The 20,169-nt window shown below is 41.1% G+C and overlaps 1 protein-coding gene and 1 pseudogene across 1 annotated transcript in view; both read right to left on the minus strand.

Annotated features, from left to right (window-relative positions):
- Positions 1–368: 368 nt before the first annotated feature.
- The window catches only part of SMS (spermine synthase), a 44,816-nt gene continuing 25,015 nt past the window's right edge, over positions 369–20,169 (minus strand). Inside the window, exons 5-11 of the mRNA XM_045855999.1 lie at positions 16,711–16,886; positions 15,680–15,834; positions 14,903–14,992; positions 8,526–8,640; positions 7,373–7,452; positions 2,846–2,961; positions 369–891 (exon numbers count right to left, since the gene is read on the minus strand). Coding sequence (XP_045711955.1) covers positions 852–891; positions 2,846–2,961; positions 7,373–7,452; positions 8,526–8,640; positions 14,903–14,992; positions 15,680–15,834; positions 16,711–16,886 — 772 coding nt within the window. The 3' untranslated portion in view covers positions 369–851. The remainder of the gene's footprint in view (positions 892–2,845; positions 2,962–7,372; positions 7,453–8,525; positions 8,641–14,902; positions 14,993–15,679; positions 15,835–16,710; positions 16,887–20,169) is intronic.
- Positions 3,832–6,365, minus strand: LOC123829885 (annotated as a pseudogene).

Consider the following 20,169-nt stretch of genomic DNA (forward strand, 5'->3'; position numbering starts at 1 on the left):
AAAAGCTTCACAGGAGCGATCCAAAATGATCATTATTTCCACATCTAACATACCAGTAAGAGAGGGAACAGAAATAAACTTGTGACTTTCAACTTTACAGCGAGGCCAAATTTTTTCCTCTCCTCAGGTCACTTTTATAATGAAGAATTGGTGAATGTAATAGGTTGTGTGTATCATTTACCAGAATGGTAAATGGAAGTCATTACTACTGTTCAAAAAAGGCCCTAAGGCCATCCTCTTATAAAAAGATAAATGGTACCAAGTGATATAAAGAGAACTAAAAAAAGACCAGGAGATACCTCTGTACTGTGTGGTGTGGTCAGAAGAAAGAGAGGACCTAACTGAAATAAAAGAACAGACACATGAAATTTCTCATTTGTAATTTTAATCAAAGCATTTCTAATTATTTTGTAATTTTCATGTAAGCACCAAATTTTAATCATCTAAGTCAATTTTGGGGGAAAGAAACACCATCAAGAACTCCCCTCCAGAACAAAACAATGATGCTCATTCTTCCAAACAACCAAATTCAAAGTCTATGAAAATAAAAACAGTAACGACCTACACAGGGGAGGAAAACAAGTAATGAAAATCACATTCTAGGGGTTCAGTGCATTTAGCAGCCTTTTGCTATGCTATCTAATCATCCTTCAGTTGACTTTCAAAAAATAACACCCTAGGTCATCAAAATATACATTTTCCATTTGCCTTTTTAAATTAAAAATAATAATTAAACAAGAAAACTTGGGAGGGATTCACAATCAATTGCCTGCCTTGTTTGGATGTCATGTACAGCGCGTGATGGTCAGGAAGGCTATTCGTAAGCACACATGATTAGGGGAAGCTGATCTTCAAGGTGTAGCTTTCTTCCACACGGTGTAAAACACCCACCTGGACACGGAGTCAAGGAGTAAGAGCAGGTAATTCAAAGAACAAGCATCACTTAAAATGTGTTTGCTGGCCTACAGATTGAAGGATTGACGCAAGTTTCATAGCTTAACAGCAGAGATTTTCAAACTTTTTTTATCTCATGGCACACATAAATTAGAGAAATTGTGTGGTACACCAAAAAATATATGTATTTTTGGCTGATGCGACCAAAAATATGTGTAATTTTGATTCATTCACACCAAACGGCTATTGTGCTGGCTGTTGTCATTTTTTCTACTTGACAATCTAAGGAAAAAGAGGTCATTGCCCATGAATAAATAGTGAGGTCTTAACGTTTTAAAAATTCTCACAGCACACCAGTTGAAAATCGCTGGCTTAGAGCATTGTAGCAATGAGAACGAAGGCCTCTTAAATAAACCACTTTCCAGCCTGGACACTCACCACCTGTGACACTGGGGAGCAGGAATCAAACACAAAAAAGGGCTAAAGGCACGCACGTATCCTCTCAGTAACAGTACTGCTTTCAAGATCTCCTATGATGTTTTAGCGAATTCATATAAGAAGGAAGGGTAAGAGGGAGAGGCCAAAAACGAGAGGGTGGTGAGAAATGGGGTGGCAGGAGTGCAGGAGGTGGGAGGAGAAGAAGGCCAAAAAGGGTGGAAGGAGGGACAAGAGTGGAAGGCAAGTCAGAAGACCAAACCCCTTTTCCAAATGTTATCAACTGATTTCTAAAGTCTTTCCACAGATAACCACAGGCCTGACTATAAAAACTACTCTGGCCCTGGCTGGCGTGGCTCAGTGGATTGAGTGCAGGCTGCAAACCAGGCATCGGAGGTTCGATTCCCAGTCAGGGTGCATGCCTGGGTTGCAGGCCATGACCCCCAGCAACCGCACATTGATGTCTCTCTCTCTCTCTGTCTCTCTCTCCTTCCCTTCCCTCTCTAAAAATAAATAAATAAATAAATAAATAGAATCTTTTTTAAAAATCTTAAAAAAAAAAAACAACAAACAAAAAAAACCCTACTCTGGAGAGGAACCCCGATGAAGGTGAGCAGTTGGTAAGGGGAGAAGTGTCTAAGCTTGCTACATGCCAAGGAAGAACATGGCCACCGGGAGAGCACACAGCACTCAATTCATCCCAGGGCGGACCCTGGGGTCGGTGGCGGGGCTTACTGCCAGGGCTCAGCAGGCCTGCAGCAGTCACAGGAAACTGCCACCTCAAGAAAGGAAGCTTTGGTTCGCAGAATAGAATCTTTCAGAAGGAGGAAACGCACTATAAATTTCTAATGACAATGCTCATTCTGGTTTTTCCCCTGGTTCTTTTCTTATGTCTCTAGATTAACTTTACTAAGGAGCACTAATGGAGACCAACATTATCTTTGAGATCCCCAAGCAGTATTTTTAGCTCTCAATTTCTACTGCATATCAGAATCAAGTGAAGTGTAGAAACTAATATTAAAGTAAGATCATCTTAACGTAAAAATTGAATGCATGCCTTCAGTCCTTTTGCCTGTTACAGCTGGGGCGGTGTCTTAGTCTAGGGCTTCTGAAGCTTCAAGTGCACATCCCCTGGAGGGCTGCTAAAGGCAGGTCACCAGCGCCACCTCCAGCGTTTGCCATTGGGCAGCAGTATGGGTGTGGCCTAAGAATTTGCATGTCTAATTAGTCCCCAGATGATGCTGCAGGCCTGGAGGCTGCCTGTGACAACCAGTAGTGCCTGAACTTTAAAATCACCTGGGAAGCTCTGGTAGGCCACACCCCAGAATCTGAGAGTGGGATCCAGGAATCAGTCAGTACTGCTTTAAACTCCCAGAGGATTCCAATGTGCAGCCAAGTTTGAAAGCTGGGGCCTGATACAATACACTAAAGAGCGATTTTTAAAAAAAATGTTAAACTGGCATGGGATTCACTTGGTGTTTTGATCTGGCAACACAATGATATGGTCAAAGGATACAATTCCAAGTATGAAGGGACACAGACGATCTCCTTTGAGAACTCCACAGGACAATACAGGTGCCCGAGCTGTTCTTCATAGAGTGACAGGGCTTCAGTCAAATTGACACAGTTCCCCTAAATCAAAGAGAGAAAAGCAAACAATAGGGTACTTGAGTCCACTGAGGGTCCCACTCATCTGAAGGTCACTAATACATGAGAACAATTCTAGTTTTAGATAAAAGTTCACCTTTGAAAATGGGATAAGGTTTCTGTACTTTCACAAATTGTACTGAGTTCTATTTATAGATCCATTAGCTCATTATCCTTCTACCTCATTTACCAAGCCATTTCAAATGATTAGAGTATGAAGCAATGGAAAACAGTGAGACCAATTTCTCATTAGTGACACAGCCATTGTATCAACACCATGCAATTAGCAAAAATTCATACACATAAGCCATTCAAAATAAGTTTCCCAGTAGTCACCACTGTACTGAAAATAATGTATCAAAGAGAGCTCAAACTATGATCCTCATATAAAACTGTAAGATACTGGCATAGAACTATATCCACACCCCTCACACTCTCCCCCAAATCTCAATTCAGGCATAAGAGAACTTAAGTCTATTCAGGATATAGAGACTAAGGATATTGCCCAGTTCTACTCCTCATCAAGCATTCCCTCCTGACCTCACTGTTCTTTTGTCCCTTTTTGGCCTCCACTGGCCTGCTTTCCCAGCAGATCAGAGTGGTCAATGAGATATAGAAGACATCTGCCTCGGGAATACTTGGAAAGGCATTTTTTATTCTGGACAATCAAGGAAAAACAGCAACCCATCCCTTCAACTTTCTTCTAGCCTATAACCTAGAAGTAACATTTGGAGCTACAGCAGCCACTCTGTGTCAATGAGGAAAAAAGGGTAAACAGAATCAGAGATGCTGGCCAAAGTCACAGTAAAGCGGCTGAATGTATACCACTTCTGCCTAGTTCTACAGCTCTGCTTCTCAATCTTTTTTTTTAATCACAAGCTGCCAATAGCAGTTTTTCTTTTTAACATCCTGTTCTGCAGCTTCCTTGCCTCTTTTTGCCCATTTGCCAAAGAGTCGGACATTGGCATGAGCCTTGTGAAGACTGGCAAATGTCTTGAAGTTCTCCTCCTCTGCAATGACCCTGGCTGTCGTCTTGTAGACATTCCACATGGCCATGACCGCTCCTGTCAGCTAGGTGGCCAACTTGAGTTCTTCAACAGAACTCTCTCCCTTCTTGGGGTCGGAGGGCTGCCTGGAGAAGAGGATGAGCCTGGAGAAGAGGATGAGCCTAGAGCAGTACTCCTTCAGCTACTGCAGGTTAGCCTGGAGGGGTGTGTTCCACCTTCCTCCAAGCTGAAGGAGTACATTTTTTCTGGATGCCAGCCATCCTTAACTCCTCCACGCTGAAGCTTCTGCCGGCTCCAAGTTTGGTGTGGTACCTCACCTCACCGTGGGGCATCTCACTATGGGTCAAAGGGGTCCAAACACAGGGTATGCTCTGGCTGGCCATGTATCTCCCAAGCGTGCTGGTTAAACCATATGGCAACATGCCCGCTGCCAGTCCTGTGGAACTGGGGCCTCAGGATCATGCCATTTCAGCAGCGCACTATGGCTGCTGCCTACGGGCCTTCTCTGAAGGAGAACCGCCACCAGAAAGCAGTGGTTCTCAATCTTTAATGTACATATGAACTGCAGGTGATCATGCTAAAATACCAATTATCCCTGGCTGGCGTAGCTCAGTGGATTGAGCGCAGGCTGGGAACCAAAGTGTCCCAGGTTCGATTCCCAGCCAGGGTACATTCCTGGGTTGCAGGCCATAACCCCCAGCAACCGCACATTGATGACTCTCTCTCTCTCTCTCTCTATCTCCCTCCCTTCCCTCTCTAAAAAATAAATAAATAAAATATTTTTTTAAATCTTCTAAAATACCAATTATCATTAAATAGACTGGGGGTAGAGTCTATCTTTTTAGCACGATTGAGCTTTCATAACCGATTTAGAAAACTAGGTGGGCATTTGAGGCCACCTATTTTCTTTTAACCACTGAAGTTCTTAACATTCCAAGGGCTAATGCGCGTATGTGCTGATTCTATTTCTTTCTAAGAACTCCACTATCAATTTGCCTCAAAATAACCAAGTACAAGGTAAGATGAAAATTATTCACAAATAAAGACAGTTTGTGATGTAAGCATTTTCGAGGCTGGTATTTCAAATCCAACCAGCCAGCCGGCCAGCCACGGGCAAGCGGGTAGACAGAACTATTCTGAGAGCAGGCCTCGGTGGTTTTAACTTTGCACATTCGCTCAACATGACGTCGTCCTTCAATGCCAGCCAGTTTAGTAACCCATCATTCTAAGGTCCTGCAGTGGGATCTGGCCAAAGTACCCTTGGCCAGCATATAATTTGGTTTCAACATCAAGTTCACCATGAGAGCATATAAACACCACACGTGTAATTTAAGACTCACAAATAGAAAACACCGCCTGGCTGTTTTTAGAGCACATCACCACTGGGGAAGCTGTAGAGCGGAAATGCCACCAAGGTGCACAGCTCCATGATTTCCCTTGCCATCCCAAAACTGACACCACACTCTCTCTTGATAGAGGGTATATGGGAGGACCTCCTTACGGACAATGTGGTAAGGAAACAGGATACTTTCAATTTGTCCTTCCCCAACCCTGTCAAAAAGCAGTTTAAAAAAAGAAGAAAAAACTCACCACAAATAGAGATCTACCCAAAAAAGTAATGCATTCCACTTTCTTGTGTATCTAAATAACCATGTTTCTTTTTTCTTTTTCTTAAGAAAAGACACAGGGGAAGTGCAGAACAAAAATCAAATAGCAAAGGATTAAGCACTTATTAAGGATGAGAGAAAAGGAATAACGAACGGGACAAGGAGGAGAGCACTCCAAGAGGGTAAATCCCAATTCAGTAGCTTTGGTTCTAGAAAGTTCTCCTTGCCCCATGTTAGGTGTGGGTAAGTGACATTTGGTTTTTTACTTTAAATTTCTGCATTGTTTGTATCTTTTAAACTTAAGTTACCATGTATTACTTTTATAATGTAAAAATAAGGTCCAGAAGAATAAATCCTTAAGGACACCATTTTTATCAAGTTCAAAAGCAAGCAAAAGTAAACAATATGATTTGGTATATCACACATAGATGAGACATCTATAAACAACAGCACAGGAATAAAAGAAACACTAAAGGTAGGTGACTTTCAGAAGGTGGGCACAGATTAGGGAGGTAGGTAGGTACTGGTAATGCCCAATTCTCAAGCTAAGGGGAGCCGGGGTTTGCTAATACTTTGCATCATAATTGACATGAATGCCACATACATTAGCAAATAGCCCAGTTTTAAAGGGGAAAGAAAGGAGGTCAACACCTGGGACCTGCCTCACAGTCTTGTGAAAGCAATTCTTTCCCAGGTTCGGATTCAAATTCCCCCACACACCAGGACTCAGTCCCAGGCACTCCGTGATGCCTTCCCTGGCTTTGTGGCACGACATGGTGGTCGTCAAGCAGCCACAGGGCCATCATACACTCGCTCCTGTGATGCAAGCAATTTTAAGCAGGATCATCTAGCTTTTGTCAGTCACCAAGCAACAGGCCACACAGCATTTTCAGTCCATCTTTAACCTTATTCCAGTTCTAAGAGACACACTTGGGAAAGGGAAGTAGGTGTAAATCAAGGGTGTCTTCTGAGCACATCGCCTGACAGTTTAAAAAAAATGTAGCCCTGTGGCAACCACAGCAGTACATCCAGCATCAAAGCACTCTGCGCTGTTGACTCGACCACTGCTTCTTCAAAGGCCTACGCCTCCTCCGTCTATACTGAGTGTACCGTGCGGGCCTGGGTATGATCAAGTGAGGTTGCCCGAGGTCTCCAACTGTAATGAACGCAAGGACAAGAAACATGTCCAATACATCTTTTGGACAATTCTTGGAAACTAGCACAGCCCTGGGCATAGAATGTGTTTTATGGTAAAATTCAGGTGACCAAGGCAAGCTGTCAAAGCCTGGGCCATTAATATTTAATGGCTAGGCTGTGGTGATCTATTAAGGAAGTGTTTTTATTACTTCACCATACTGAGATAGCAGGTCCCCAAGAGGGCTGTTTACCGGGTTAATATTCTCAACGAAAGAAAACAGTCACACTTTCTTGCTAGTTTCACTTGTGAATATTCCCCAACTCACGGATTTGGGTTCCTTTTACAAAAATAAGCTGACTCTGTTTGAGCAGGTTTCATTGTAGATTTCCTACAAATGGAAAAATCATGGTCTGTGTCTCCATCTCCTGGTAGCAGCTCATACTACAGCCAAAGCCCATGGCTGACAAATCAGGAAGGTTAAGGTAACAGGACACAACAGAACTGATTAATTCCAATAGATGACCGGTCAGCTATTTACAAACTTACTGCTTCCAAGAGCATAATTAGGCTGTCCTATGCTTTCTCATTTCAAAATAGATAATGCTATTGAGAGTTTGGGGGTAAAGAACGGTTAAGTAGACTACCTGTGTAAAATACTTCCCATCCTGTTTCAGTACTTTCATGGAGAGGTCAAGGATCAGTCTGAGGAACTCCCATGTGGAATCTGGATTTGTAAAAAAATAAGTTTTATAAATACAATCTGCATGCATCAGAAACAATAGCTAAAGTCAAACCATTAATACTCAACAATAACAAAAATGAGCCATGAGTTCATTTGAGACAATATTTGAGAGCTTATTAATAATGTATTGTCATGTGTGAATAAATTCGTATTTATATATGTGTGCATATGTGTGTAGTGTCTTACATACATATGGGCACATATACAAGTAAGGTCAAAAGCCAACGTGCATGGCCCTGGCTGGTATGGGTCAGTGGTTTGGGCATCGTCCTGCAAACTGAAAAGTTGCCAGTTTGATTCCCAGTCAGGGCACATGGCTAGGCTGCGGGCAGGTCCCTGGTTAGGGGCTTGCAAGAGGCAACCAACCTATGTTTCTCTCTCACATCGATTGTTCTCTACTTCTCTCCCTTTCACTCTCTCTAAAAATACATAAAATCTTTTTAAAAACTCTTATAAAGAGCAAACATGCATGTACTTAGCACTGCTCTCATAGGGCCAATAAAGCTTCAACACAAAAGCAGAGGTTGAAACCTGCAAGACGACAGCTTTAAGTAAGGAGGAAAGCAGTAACACTCCAAGAATGAAACTGCAAGGGTCACTGGGTAGGGACCCAGTGTGCGAACTCAGCAGGAAGACAAGGTTATACAAAAATCATTAACACTGACATCCGAACCCAGCAGTGATTTCGAATGTATAGTTTCAGCAGGGAATTGCCTCTGGTGTTGCTTAGGCAGGTCACCAGTTTGTCCCATTACAGGTTAAAAACCACATAATGCAAATAAATTATCAAACAAACTAATGTCTTAATGATATGATTATGACTCATTTTATTTCATGTTTGTTTCAAGTGACTCAGTTAATTTGACCACATTTAGGGGCAGGACAGGATTTCACCAAAGCCACATACATCCCATCTTTCCACTGTGGGCCTCAGTTTACTTTTAGAAAATGAAGGAACTTAACTAGATGATCTCTAAGATCCTTTCATTCTCACATGGTGCCCATAAAAACATTTCCATGAACATTATTTTGATTAAAAACAAAACAAAATCTACCTTCTTCCGGAGATGTGGAGATTGGAACAGCTGTCAAATCATTAATCACATAATCAAACTCTCTCCCTTCTTTGGCGTACCTCTTCAGTACTGGAATACAGTCCTCTACTAGAACCTTCCAGAAAGAACAGGAATAGATGTGGGTGAGCCCACACATGTGGAAGTAGTTAAACACTTGAAGAGGAAGAGGGAAATGCAGGCTGGGGCTGACATCCAGGGCACCTACCACACAAACAAAAAGGACTTCCACCCATGCCTGTAAGAGCTAAAATTCAGTGCTTAATTCACGCTTTATGTGCCTTTTCATTTAATCTAAACAACTCTCCAGGGACTATTATCCATGTTTTACAAATAGAGAAAACCAACTTGTGGGCTTACAAAGCTTGCCCAAGGGCACCCAATAAAAGAGCCAAGAAGTACACCTAGAGCTACCAGACAGGTTCACGCTCTTAACCCTAATCTGCACTGCCTCTCCTACTGTCTGTATCTTCTTTTACTTTTAGTTTTTCTTTTACACAAAGTACTGAACAACTTTGTTGTCTATTGACGTATATTTGCGTGTTACTCCAAACTATTTTTTTCATTGTTGTTGAAGTACAGTTGTCTCCATCCCCCCCCCCACCCACCAAAACCTCCAAACTCTTAACGTATGGTTTTTCAGTTTCCTCTAATGCTTTCGAGCACTGCTGGTAATAAATAAAGCCGTGTCATCAATACCAGCTCCCACAACAGAGTCATTGGTGAGGGAAGCACCGCAGCGAAGAGCTGGAACTCTCACACACACCCTTTACCGTAAATTCAGGAACTAAGTAAGCTTGGGGTTTGCCTTGTCTTTGGAGTACTAAAGCCTATACGCTGGGCACCCATCTGGCTCTAGGCAACATCCTGACCTAGACAGGAGTTATTCTCTGTCTTTTGTTTTTCTAGCGGTGAAATACATATTTACGTACAAAAATCACATATAATAAAACAAAAACCAAACTTTGCCAATATTCCCTAAAATAATCTATCTATTCCATGTTTTTTCTGTCAATGTTCTTACACATATCCTCAAAGTCACCTATTTTTAAAATAACTGAATCTTACTGTCCTAATGTTTATCATGGCCTTCACTTAAAACATCATTCAGGCGCCAACCATGCAAAAACATAGAAGCCACTCACACCAAGTTGCCTTCAATCGACTTAGTGATCCCATCAGATACGCTCAGATTTCCCCCCTATGTTCATGCCGATTCTTAGAAACGCTCACCAGCAAATAAACACAGGTGCTTGTTCTTTTGCAAAACTAGGGTCACACACCTTGTTCTGAACTTGGGAATATTTACCTAACACCATTCCAGGTAATGATGTATGTAAAAACCGTATAGTTCCACTAAAAAGGTTCTCCACTTATCATCTTCAGGCCTTCGCGTCTACAAACACAGCCATGATAAACCTTCTCAGAGAGATGCCTGTCTGTCTGTGGGCTGGATCCGGAAACACGGGATTGCCAGACGAAGGCACATGTATTTTAGTTTTTATGGCAATTCACACTCCAACCAACAGTGCATGCGAACAACTGTTCCCTTTCATCCTTCCCAGCACTAGATGTTGTTTCTCTTCTTAGAGTTTTGTCAAATCCCTTGCTAACATTTTCACACAAACTTCCTTGGCAACCAATGGGTGAGCGTCTTTTAAGTTTACAGGTTATTTGACTTCCACCTTCTGAGAAGCACCAGTTCATATCCTTAATACCTTCTCCTATTTAGTTAATTTTAAAATTTAAGGTGCATGGGGCTCTTTGTATTATTAAAGGGATTAAACTCCCTGTCATGTTTGTTGGCAGTATTGTTTTCAGTCTGCCTTTGGCTTGGAGTGTGTTATCATTACAGTTTGGGGTTCTTGTCCTTTCTTTAAAGGTTTGTCAACTCCTAAATTTTCCTGAATGTGTTTGTTTTTGTATCTAGAGCTTAAACCATCTGAAATTACTTTCTCTATTGCTTTTAGGGTTAGTTAACTTGGTTCTCATGCAGATGGAGAGCCCATTATGCCAACATCACTCATTAAATCAACTAAATCTTCTTTTCCTAAGTGAAATAATTAACAGGGTGAAGGATCAGAGTGAAGAAATGAAATGGAATCGCTATGGTCAAGCTGCTAAATTATTTGTAAAATGTAGGCCAAGGCATGAAGAAACGATTCTCTTCTTTCTTGCCTTAACGAGCCTGGGAACTTAAACTTCTGAACTCTCCAGGCCTGCGTCAATGCCTGGATGCACATCTGGTTGCATGTCAATGCTTGGACATCCATCAGACCCCCAGATGACCATCCGAATGACCTTCAGAAACCATTCCACTGTCCAGATCGCCGGCCATCTGAGGCTTACTATCCTGGACCAATCAATGGGCTAAGAATGCAGGATTGCTTCTTCTCAAGAATGTGCTTCTTTACTGTAAAAACTGTACTTTGTACTATAAACACTCTCAGCTTTTCTTTCCACTTTGGGACACTTTGCAGTTTGCAAACCCTAATCGACAGACACCCTTGAATAAACCTTTGTCCTTTATTTCTAGCCTTTTCATTTATTTCTAGATAAAGCCTCCTACCCTTTCGAGCTGAGTCAACACACATTAGGCCACTCTAGCTGTTTGTGTTCACGCCTCAGTGGCATTCCTCCTTTCCATTTGTCTGTTCCTGTGTCAACATCGTACTTCTCCTTTGATTACAAGAGGGCAAATCTCCCTTCATTCACTACGGTTATTTAAAATTGTTTCCTTGGCTATCCCTAGAAGTTTATTGTTGCAAATGAACTTCAAAATCATTTGGTCTAATTTTTTAAACTCCCTTGGGATTCTGATTAGAATTAATTGTAATTAGGAAGAAAGATACTATGTCGATACCTTCATCCAAGAAATGCAATCTCTCTCCCCACGGATTCAAACTTCAGTTGCTGTGTTTCAATAAGATATTAACATAACTCTTACCAGTCTCAAAATACTCATAATTCTTGTTAAACTTATTCCTAGGTATTTAAGAATTGGTCACGACTTTGAATAGTTTCCAGCCTACCCTCCACCCCCAATTTCCCATTCAAACTGTTTTGCATTTAGCATAGCAGAAGAAATTTTTAATCTGCCTTTATCCAATCACTTTACCAAATTTCTCATGAATTCAACTAGATTTGTAGACGACTTTCCCAGAACTTTGAAGCATTCATATGGTCTGCAAATAATTTCTTTCTATATGTATACTCTGTTCATTGTCCTACCTTACTGAATTAGTGCTAATGCCTCAAAAACTGCTGAATAAAGGTTATAAGCATCCTTATCTTGTTCCTAGTTTTAGTGGAAATGCCCTATGTGGTTTGCCATTGTGGGCGAAAAGGAGGCCACATACTAAACCCGACAAGCTGAGGGGCGGGCCCACATGGCAGCCTTACAAACTCAGAGACTGAAAGTAACCACACGGGATGGTCTGAAATTATACTTTCCTAACTAAAAGCAAGTCATGGAAGGTAGTCAGGTCCTAAGCTGGTATCATCCTTAACAAGGTCAATCTTTACCTTAACTGAGCCTGTCTGCTGTGTTTTTGCACCTAGTATGATCATGTATCTTTGGAATGTCAGGGTCATTTCCTTTTTCCAGGCCCCTTGGGGCACAATCTCTCACCAGAGCACAGACCAGGGAACCCTCACAGTTGTTACTGAATTAGTTGTTAACTGTTAACTATCCTATACCCACCAATGTAAACGAAGTATGTGTCTATCCCTTCTAGTCTTTATCCAACCTCAGAGACTTCCCCACTTTGCTTTGTCCTGCCTCCCTAATCTACCACCAACAGATTTTATATAACACTCTTCACACCTCCTCCTTTGACAGTAGTGTATAAAATAAACTGCAAAACTGCCAAACTCTGGAGCATTTTCTTGATCCATTCAGATTTTGCTTCCTGGCAATTGTCATCAGTTGGACTCAAGTGAACTCATAAAAATTCTTACAGGTTTGGATGTTTCTTGCATCAACACTATTTAATACAATATTATCTGTAGGTTTCTGATAGTTTCCACTACATTTAGTTTCCCTCCTTTTGCAATTTTATTTTACCTAAAGAGTTTTCGTTAAGAATGATGAAATATTCCCAAATGCTTTATCATCTATTAATATCATTTTCTCCTTTAAATTATTCATGTAATGAATTATGTTGATTTCTTAATATTCATGTTTTTATTTATGAACTCAAATTGTCCTGTGCATAATATATAATTCTTTAAATAATCTGCTAGATTTAGTTCACTACTATTTTATCTTGTACATACATACATATTCTTTTTGTACCCGTTCAATGATTTTAGTACTAAAATTATTCCATCATTATAAAAGCAACGGAAGAGTGCTTTGGAACATTTTCTATTTTCTGAAAAAGGATAACACAGTAATTATCTGTCTCTCAAATGATAAACAGCTGCAAAGACCTGGTGTGTTGTTAATGGTTGTCGCATTTTAATGCCTAAGGGGCTCGTCTGCTGCTGCCCAGGAGACTGAAAGCCCTACAAACTCAGAAGAATGTTCCAGGCTCCCCCTGGTGGTTGTTCTCTTCCAGAAAGAAGGCCGGGAGAAAAGGATGCATTCAGGCAACCAACTTCCTCAAGAGCTCAGCCATTTCAAAGAAAACGCTACTTTTCCTTTCCCTAAAATGTCCGACTCTCTATGCCACCATCTGCCTTTGGTGCTCTACCCTCAGATGGACACTCAAGTGGAGAGGCTTTTTTCCCCAAGTCGTTAGTAAATATTCCCACTGAAATATGATCTTTAATTATAACAATGCACAACTCAACGGTACTGCACGTTTGAGCTGGGGATCTGTTCATATTTTCTTAATGCATGTAAGGAACTAAGAATCTGAATCACTTGTCTAAGGTTACCCTGAAACCTGGAATAAAAACGTTCTTTAAACTCTAAGTTTAATCTTCTTCATCCACAAAATAGCAATAACACCTCTTTGGTACAGGTGTGAGCATTAAATGTTAAAACACCCGGGGCAGAGAGTATAGCTAACAATGCAAACATTATTGGTAGACAACGGTAACTTTTAGCTCATTGTGAAAAAATCCATCGTGCTCTAGAGAACCTAATTGCTCCCTCCCTTTCTAAACTTTCATATAGTACAAAGAGAAATACATAGATCTTTTCCTTTTGCCCACAAAACAGTTACAACTGCATTTTAATGTAGGTATGATCGATTCCTTTCTCAGCTTAAAAAATCAACATGCATGTCCTGTGAAATCAAATCTGGATGCACACACTTCAGGGAAGATGGGGTAGGGGCAAGTAATTTACATATCAACAAACTGAAGCTCTCACTGAAATTGTCTATACATCTGGAGATATTCAAATAAAATAAGAATTTGCTTGGTTATCTTGTGCTAACAGGTACTGTAGGTATGGACATCAAACATGCTTCCTCAAAATACAATACAAAACAGACCCTACAAACTGTAATGATAGGTGAACTTGCAAGCACAGTAGAATTTAGGACAGACACTGATTTGCTCACTAGTACATTCTCTCTGAAAGATCCAGACAGAGAGAGGTTATCCACGGAAGAGACACAAAAGGTGGTGGTTGCTAGGTCAGAAAAAGGTACATGAAATCTTTTGGATGAGAAGGAACAAATGTTATTAAATCCAGAGATTCTAGAATTCTCCCTTATTGCAAGTACACATACGTATAACTCACAGAGGGAATGAAGGGGAGAACACGGCACCTCAAAATATGCCACTTTAGCATATTGACTATTTTGAGTTGCAGGCACTTGAAAAACAGCACTTACAGAGAGAGGCTTTCTCTGAACTCTGCTTTATCTGCCTAAATACAGATCCTCTCAAAGGGACCTCAATTGTCATGGATTCCCCTCTACGAGGGATTCAACCAGGGAAGATCATCTGTCGTCTCCGGAGAACAGACTGACACCATGTGGACTCAGGCAAACTTTGCACAAACTATCATACCTCCTTCCTTACCTACTCTTCTAAGGGTCCATTCCTCTTTCCTAAAAGTCATCTATTCTCCCCTAAAACATCTACATCCCCTTTTCCTATTAAGATGATATTTAAGCCTAAATTCTAGACCTAACTTTGTGTTACTCATTTTTCTCTGGGTGTCTCCCCCGTATACATGATAATACATGCTAATAAACGTCTGTTCTTCTCTTGTTAATCTGTGATTACAGGAGTCTTAGCCAAGAACTAGAATGGTAGAGGGAAATTTTCTTCTCCTCTACAAAAGGATCTATTTATCTTCTTAAGCAAATACACTTAAAGTTGTTTTATTCAGGTCAGTAACAGATGTATTATGGTATATTATCAGTTCACTTAAAAACATTCTCTGGAAAATATACCTGATAGCAGTCTCCTTTAAGATTGTCTAAGACGTCACCACACGTTTTCCGCATGTATTTCTTGCATCCATCAATCACCATTTGGTCTATGTTCGAACCAGGTTAAGGACAAATTTTCCCTGAATTTGGATGTATCAAAGAATTCTGAAATAGTAATACTTTAAAGAAAAGGTTAAGACAAAAGTTTTATAGCACTACTCTGGGTATCCCAAGTTACAAAATGATGAATAAGACAATGATTTTATTTTTGCACCAAGAACACTGAAAAGGAACTGATTTTTTCTTCTCACGAAGAAGCCATTTCAGCAACGGCTAAGCAGCAGATGTGGTACCAAAGTCATTTGCTCTTTAATTTGCAACTAAATTATCTCTGCTTCTTTGGTGGTGGTCACATACAAAGGCTATTGGTACTAAACTGAAGTGTTTGCACTGGCTGGTGTGGTTCAGTGGATTGAGTGGCAGCCTACGAACAGTGGAGTGGGGTGTGTGTCGCCCATTCAATTTCCCATCAGAGCACATGCCTGGGTTGTGGGCTAGGTCCCTAATGGGGGTCGCCCGAGAGGCAACCACACGTTGATGTTTCTCTCCCTCTTCCACCCCCTTCCCCTCTCTAAAAATAAATTTTAAAAAATCTAAAAAAGTTTAAAAACGAAATTGAAGTGGTTGTTTCAGGACTCTTGACCCCACATTGGCCTCATAACTTTTAACTGCAGTCTTAAGACAAAGGGAAGAAAACAAAAGCAGCCCACTGAACTTATCTCTTATAACAAAGGATATCTCTACCATAGTGACCATCTTTGGTTTCAGTTTGACTATTTCACATAAAATGCCCCCATCTCCGCCTCCCAGAATCAGCACGTCTTTGCCCGTGTAGTCTTCTTTGCCACTGCCCATGATGGCCCGGGTATATGCCAGATCGCTCTCCGCCAGGTCTAGGGAGGAAACAGGTCCAAAATGGTGACTCTATCCAAAACCACCTGACTCACACCACTACGAAGTGCTGGATTCTAGCTCAAGGTGTTTCCCTTTCCATCTTTAAGAACTGTCAGAAATGTAGAAATTTATTTTTTTGGATGGTGGAGTTTTAATCAACCCCAATATAATAGGTTACATACACAGATTACATATATAGAAACATTAGTCATTTGGAAGAAAACTCAGTCATAAGGATGTACTGATGTGAATAATTAAAAGCAATTATGTCTTTCCAGATGAACTAATACAACATCTGAGAGTTGCTCTAAAATGAGGGAAAAAGTGGTCTGGGGGTTTTGGGAAACAAGATTGGCCAGGAGCTGGTAATTGCTGACATTCAATGGTGAGCATATATGGGTTCATCATACTCCTGTAAACGTGGATGAGCATTACACATGGGACTATTATACCCATGGTAGGTAATCATTATACCCATGTCTAATGTGCATCCTTATTTTTCCCTCAAAAATTTGGGCAAAAAAGTATGCATTATACACACCAAAATACAGTATTTTGTCTATTTAGATGTGACATTTTCCATAATAAAAAGATTCTTGTAACTAAGCAATAATACTTACTGAAATACAGTCCAAATACTCATCACAAAGAAATTTAAAAAAAAAGGAATGTCATAGCCAAGTTTTTATAGCTCTGCTATAAAACATGAAGGCCCAGACAATCCACAGGTTAACACAACAGAAATGTTCATTGCAAAAACCAGTAGTGCCAACGACAGACTTGGGGGAATCCACAGCATTGCTATTTGTCAGGAAAACAACATAATCCAAAACGCTGTCACTGTTATGCAATCGGGGTAAGGATGGAATACTCACTGACATCCCCACTAAGGATGAGAATATTTCCAAACTGCTTCGAGTGCAGAATTTTAATGTTCTGATAAGGTGAATCTTCATCATACACCACTTCATCTATGTCGTATTCAACCAGGCGGCCATCAGCAGTGGGCCAGTACCTATCAATGGCCCCTCCTCGAACTATGGGCGGTAACCTGGGAAAAAAGGGAAACAGAAATGAGTCTTGTAAGAACGCTCGCTGCTTATGGTGAAGGCTGCCTTAAAATTGTACCTGGGAGCAAAAGTGTACAAAAGATGCAACCCCTGAATAGTACCCAACAGATGTAATGTTTGCCTTTTAGGGTTAGCAAACATGGCAACCACCAAATCTCAACAACTGCTGTACAAAAAGGACTTAACTTTTATAAAACCTTCCCGGCCTGATTTAAATTTTCCTAATAACAGGGGGGAGTAGGGTAGGTGGAAGTGGAAAAGGGCATAGGTGGGATAAATGGTAATGGAAAAATACAATAATTAAATAAATAAAAATAAACAATAAAGACACAGAATTTCCTCATAAAAAGCTGAAGGAGGAAAGGGCCGCTGCAGACACCACACTTCAGCAGGGATCTCTTAAGGCTGCCTGCATAAGCACAGGGCCGCTACCACAGTCCTGCAAGTGCACGTGGGTGTTCCTATCATTATGCAGTTCAGATTCCACATTCGAGTGTTTCCGATTGTACTAATAATGTCCTTTATAGCTGTCCCGCTTTTGAATGAAGGATCATACACTGTAATTTGTTTTTTCTTTTCTACCCTCATTTAATCTAGAAGAGTTTTTTCCTCTTGTATGTTTCATGACATTTACATCTTGTAAAAGTACAGACCAGGTGTTCTGAAGAAAACCGCTCAGGTGGGTTTGCCTGATTATCTCTTCCTTAGGTTGACATACAGGGTCGGGCAAAAAATTTTTAGGATAAAATCTTTTGTTACAAAATCATAAGCATGTAATTCTGTTACATAACCATATCACACTCAAGCACACCATATGATATTTAAGGTGAACTGTTCAAATTACAATTATAAATTATTAAATGCATATTCTTACCACACCAAACACACTCTAGCAGGCGTTGCTTCTGCTGGATCCTGTTATATGGGCATTACGTCAGGGACAAGAGATGTATGCTTGTTCTACAAGGGGGGACCCCCGCAAGAAACACCTAGGAATTTGTTTGTAAAAGATTGTGTATTTATTTTTACATGTTTAATCTTCAGTCACCTTCCAAGTACTCTCCATTTGATGCAATACACCTATGGAAATGTTTTTTTCCACTACTCAAAACAGTTTTTGAATGCATTGATTTTGGTGCCTTTTAGTGCTTCTGCCATTTTTTTGTTTCTCATCTTCTAGGTGAGATCGGGTGAACAGGGGTGGGGGCACAGGGGACATGATGGTTTGGGTCAAAACCTGCTGAACTCTCAAAACAGTGTGGGCAGGTGCATGTGTAATCACCCATCAGGAAATAAGCAAACACGTGGAAAGACTCTTCAAAAACATTTCACTAAAGCCAAACCCATCCTCTCACAACAACGCCAGCTGGTGCACTGATACCGATGGGTTTCTAGAACACTCACCTAGCAGGGAAACCTGCACTGCAAGGGACCCACCCCCCAGAAGATAATTCCAGGGTTTTTTGCCCCTCCTTGTATTATTGGTGATGTTAAATGTTAAGCATGGTTGAAGTAGATGGCACCAGATCTCTCCATGTGCAAAGGTACCTTTTTTCCCCATTTGAAATTACTAAGCAAGCTGTGAGGTAGTCCTCAAAAACTGGGTGAAGGTCCTGATCTCCCAACATGCCTTCACCAATTGCTCTGGCATCTAGAACATTCTTGCCTAAACCAAATATTACTAGAGTAGCTGCAAACGGATGAATTTCTGATTCCATTCTTCAGGAACTGCTCAGTATTTAGATAGGGTGACTATACTCAAAACTACCAGCAGAGGACACTAAATGACAAGGAAAAACAGACCTGGAAAAGGGGCTTAGCAAACCTAACTGGAACTCAAACAGAACAAAAACTCACTGCAGGCACAGCACAACTGTCTCCAAGTCCTGTGTTCTCAGACACAGCGGTGTTTGATAGGAAATGGCACGGACACCTAAAATGCGGGGAGATGCCACCCCTGATTTGTTCTGAAGAATTTCTTTCCCCTTCCTGCTCACCTGCTTCCCACAGTCCAGTTTGGACTTGCTGTAAGTCAATGAGGCTTCCAGTGAAAAAACAGTACTAACAACTGTAAAGAACACAAATTTACAGACTCTCATTTAATGCTAACAGCTCCTGATTTAACCACTTCATCGTTCAGGTGAACAAATTCAGCTGTTAGAATGTTAGGCAGACCAGAGGTTTGTCTTGTAAACTGTAGAGCCCCAATCAAAACACCTCCCCCATCTCAAGAGCAGGCAAACAGGACTTGGGGGAAGCCTCTCCCCCCACAACGCACCCCCCACCCCGCCCCGCTAGCAGATGGGGGGAGGGGTTGGAGTGAGGTGGGAAGGTGACAAATATCACGTCCCAGCTTTCAGAGAGAAAAACCTACCTCCTGGTTGACAGCCAGCCAGCCAAGCTATAGGCTTTTACTGAACTATGCACACACCCACTGAAAACGAAAAATGCCCATCCTCAGTTGTGTCAACAGTGCCTTGGCTGAGGTTGAGGTCTCTCCTCCATTGTAACACAGTGGTTTGCACAGACTGGCAAAGACACAAGGATCTCCAACAGGATGGAGACGCCACAATCTTGACAAAGTAGTCATCCTAGCATGACGTGCACCTGTCTCCCGGCAATGGGCTATGGGGACTATTCTGGAACCATACACAACTCTGGTTTTCAAGCTTCACTACTGCAAATCAAACCCGGACGGCAGAGAGTCAGGCAGAACATGCCCGGGGAGAATATGTACGGCATGTAAATTGCAAGAATTGTTTTCAACAAAACTGATATGAACTTGTTTTCCTGTTCCTTTTCTTTGGAAAAGTAGAATACAAAAATAATTTTTCAAAGAAATCCCATGAGTTCTTAGATGAAAATGCACATTTACTTTGTCAACTACAGGGGAGTAATAATTTCAGATGTCACTGAGTTATTTGTTAATGACTAGAATCTCTAACCATGTCACTCCCCAGAGACAAAAGGGGCACCATCCTTGGCCTTTTGAAGCCAATAACGAAGGGCCGACAGCAAAGTAGTTTCAACCACTTCTTGCTCCACCCTGATTTTATGGAAAGATGCAAAGACAGTGACAGCAAAGAGCAGGTCTGCATTTGGAACTGAACGTCTAAAAACTAACTTCACTGTCACTTTAGAAACTTCTATCCCAGAAAAACACAAAAGAGTCAGACTTCCTGTAAATGCTGAAGCCCCTAAAGACATTCATTCCATCTGTTTCCAGATGCCCAGAAGCTGGGATAACAACCACACCAGTAAAAC

The sequence above is a fragment of the Phyllostomus hastatus genome, unplaced genomic scaffold, assembly GCF_019186645.2.
Source record: "Phyllostomus hastatus isolate PE091 unplaced genomic scaffold, TTU_PhHast_1.1 phas_scaffold_12, whole genome shotgun sequence".
In the NCBI taxonomy this organism is placed as follows: domain Eukaryota; kingdom Metazoa; phylum Chordata; class Mammalia; order Chiroptera; family Phyllostomidae; genus Phyllostomus; species Phyllostomus hastatus.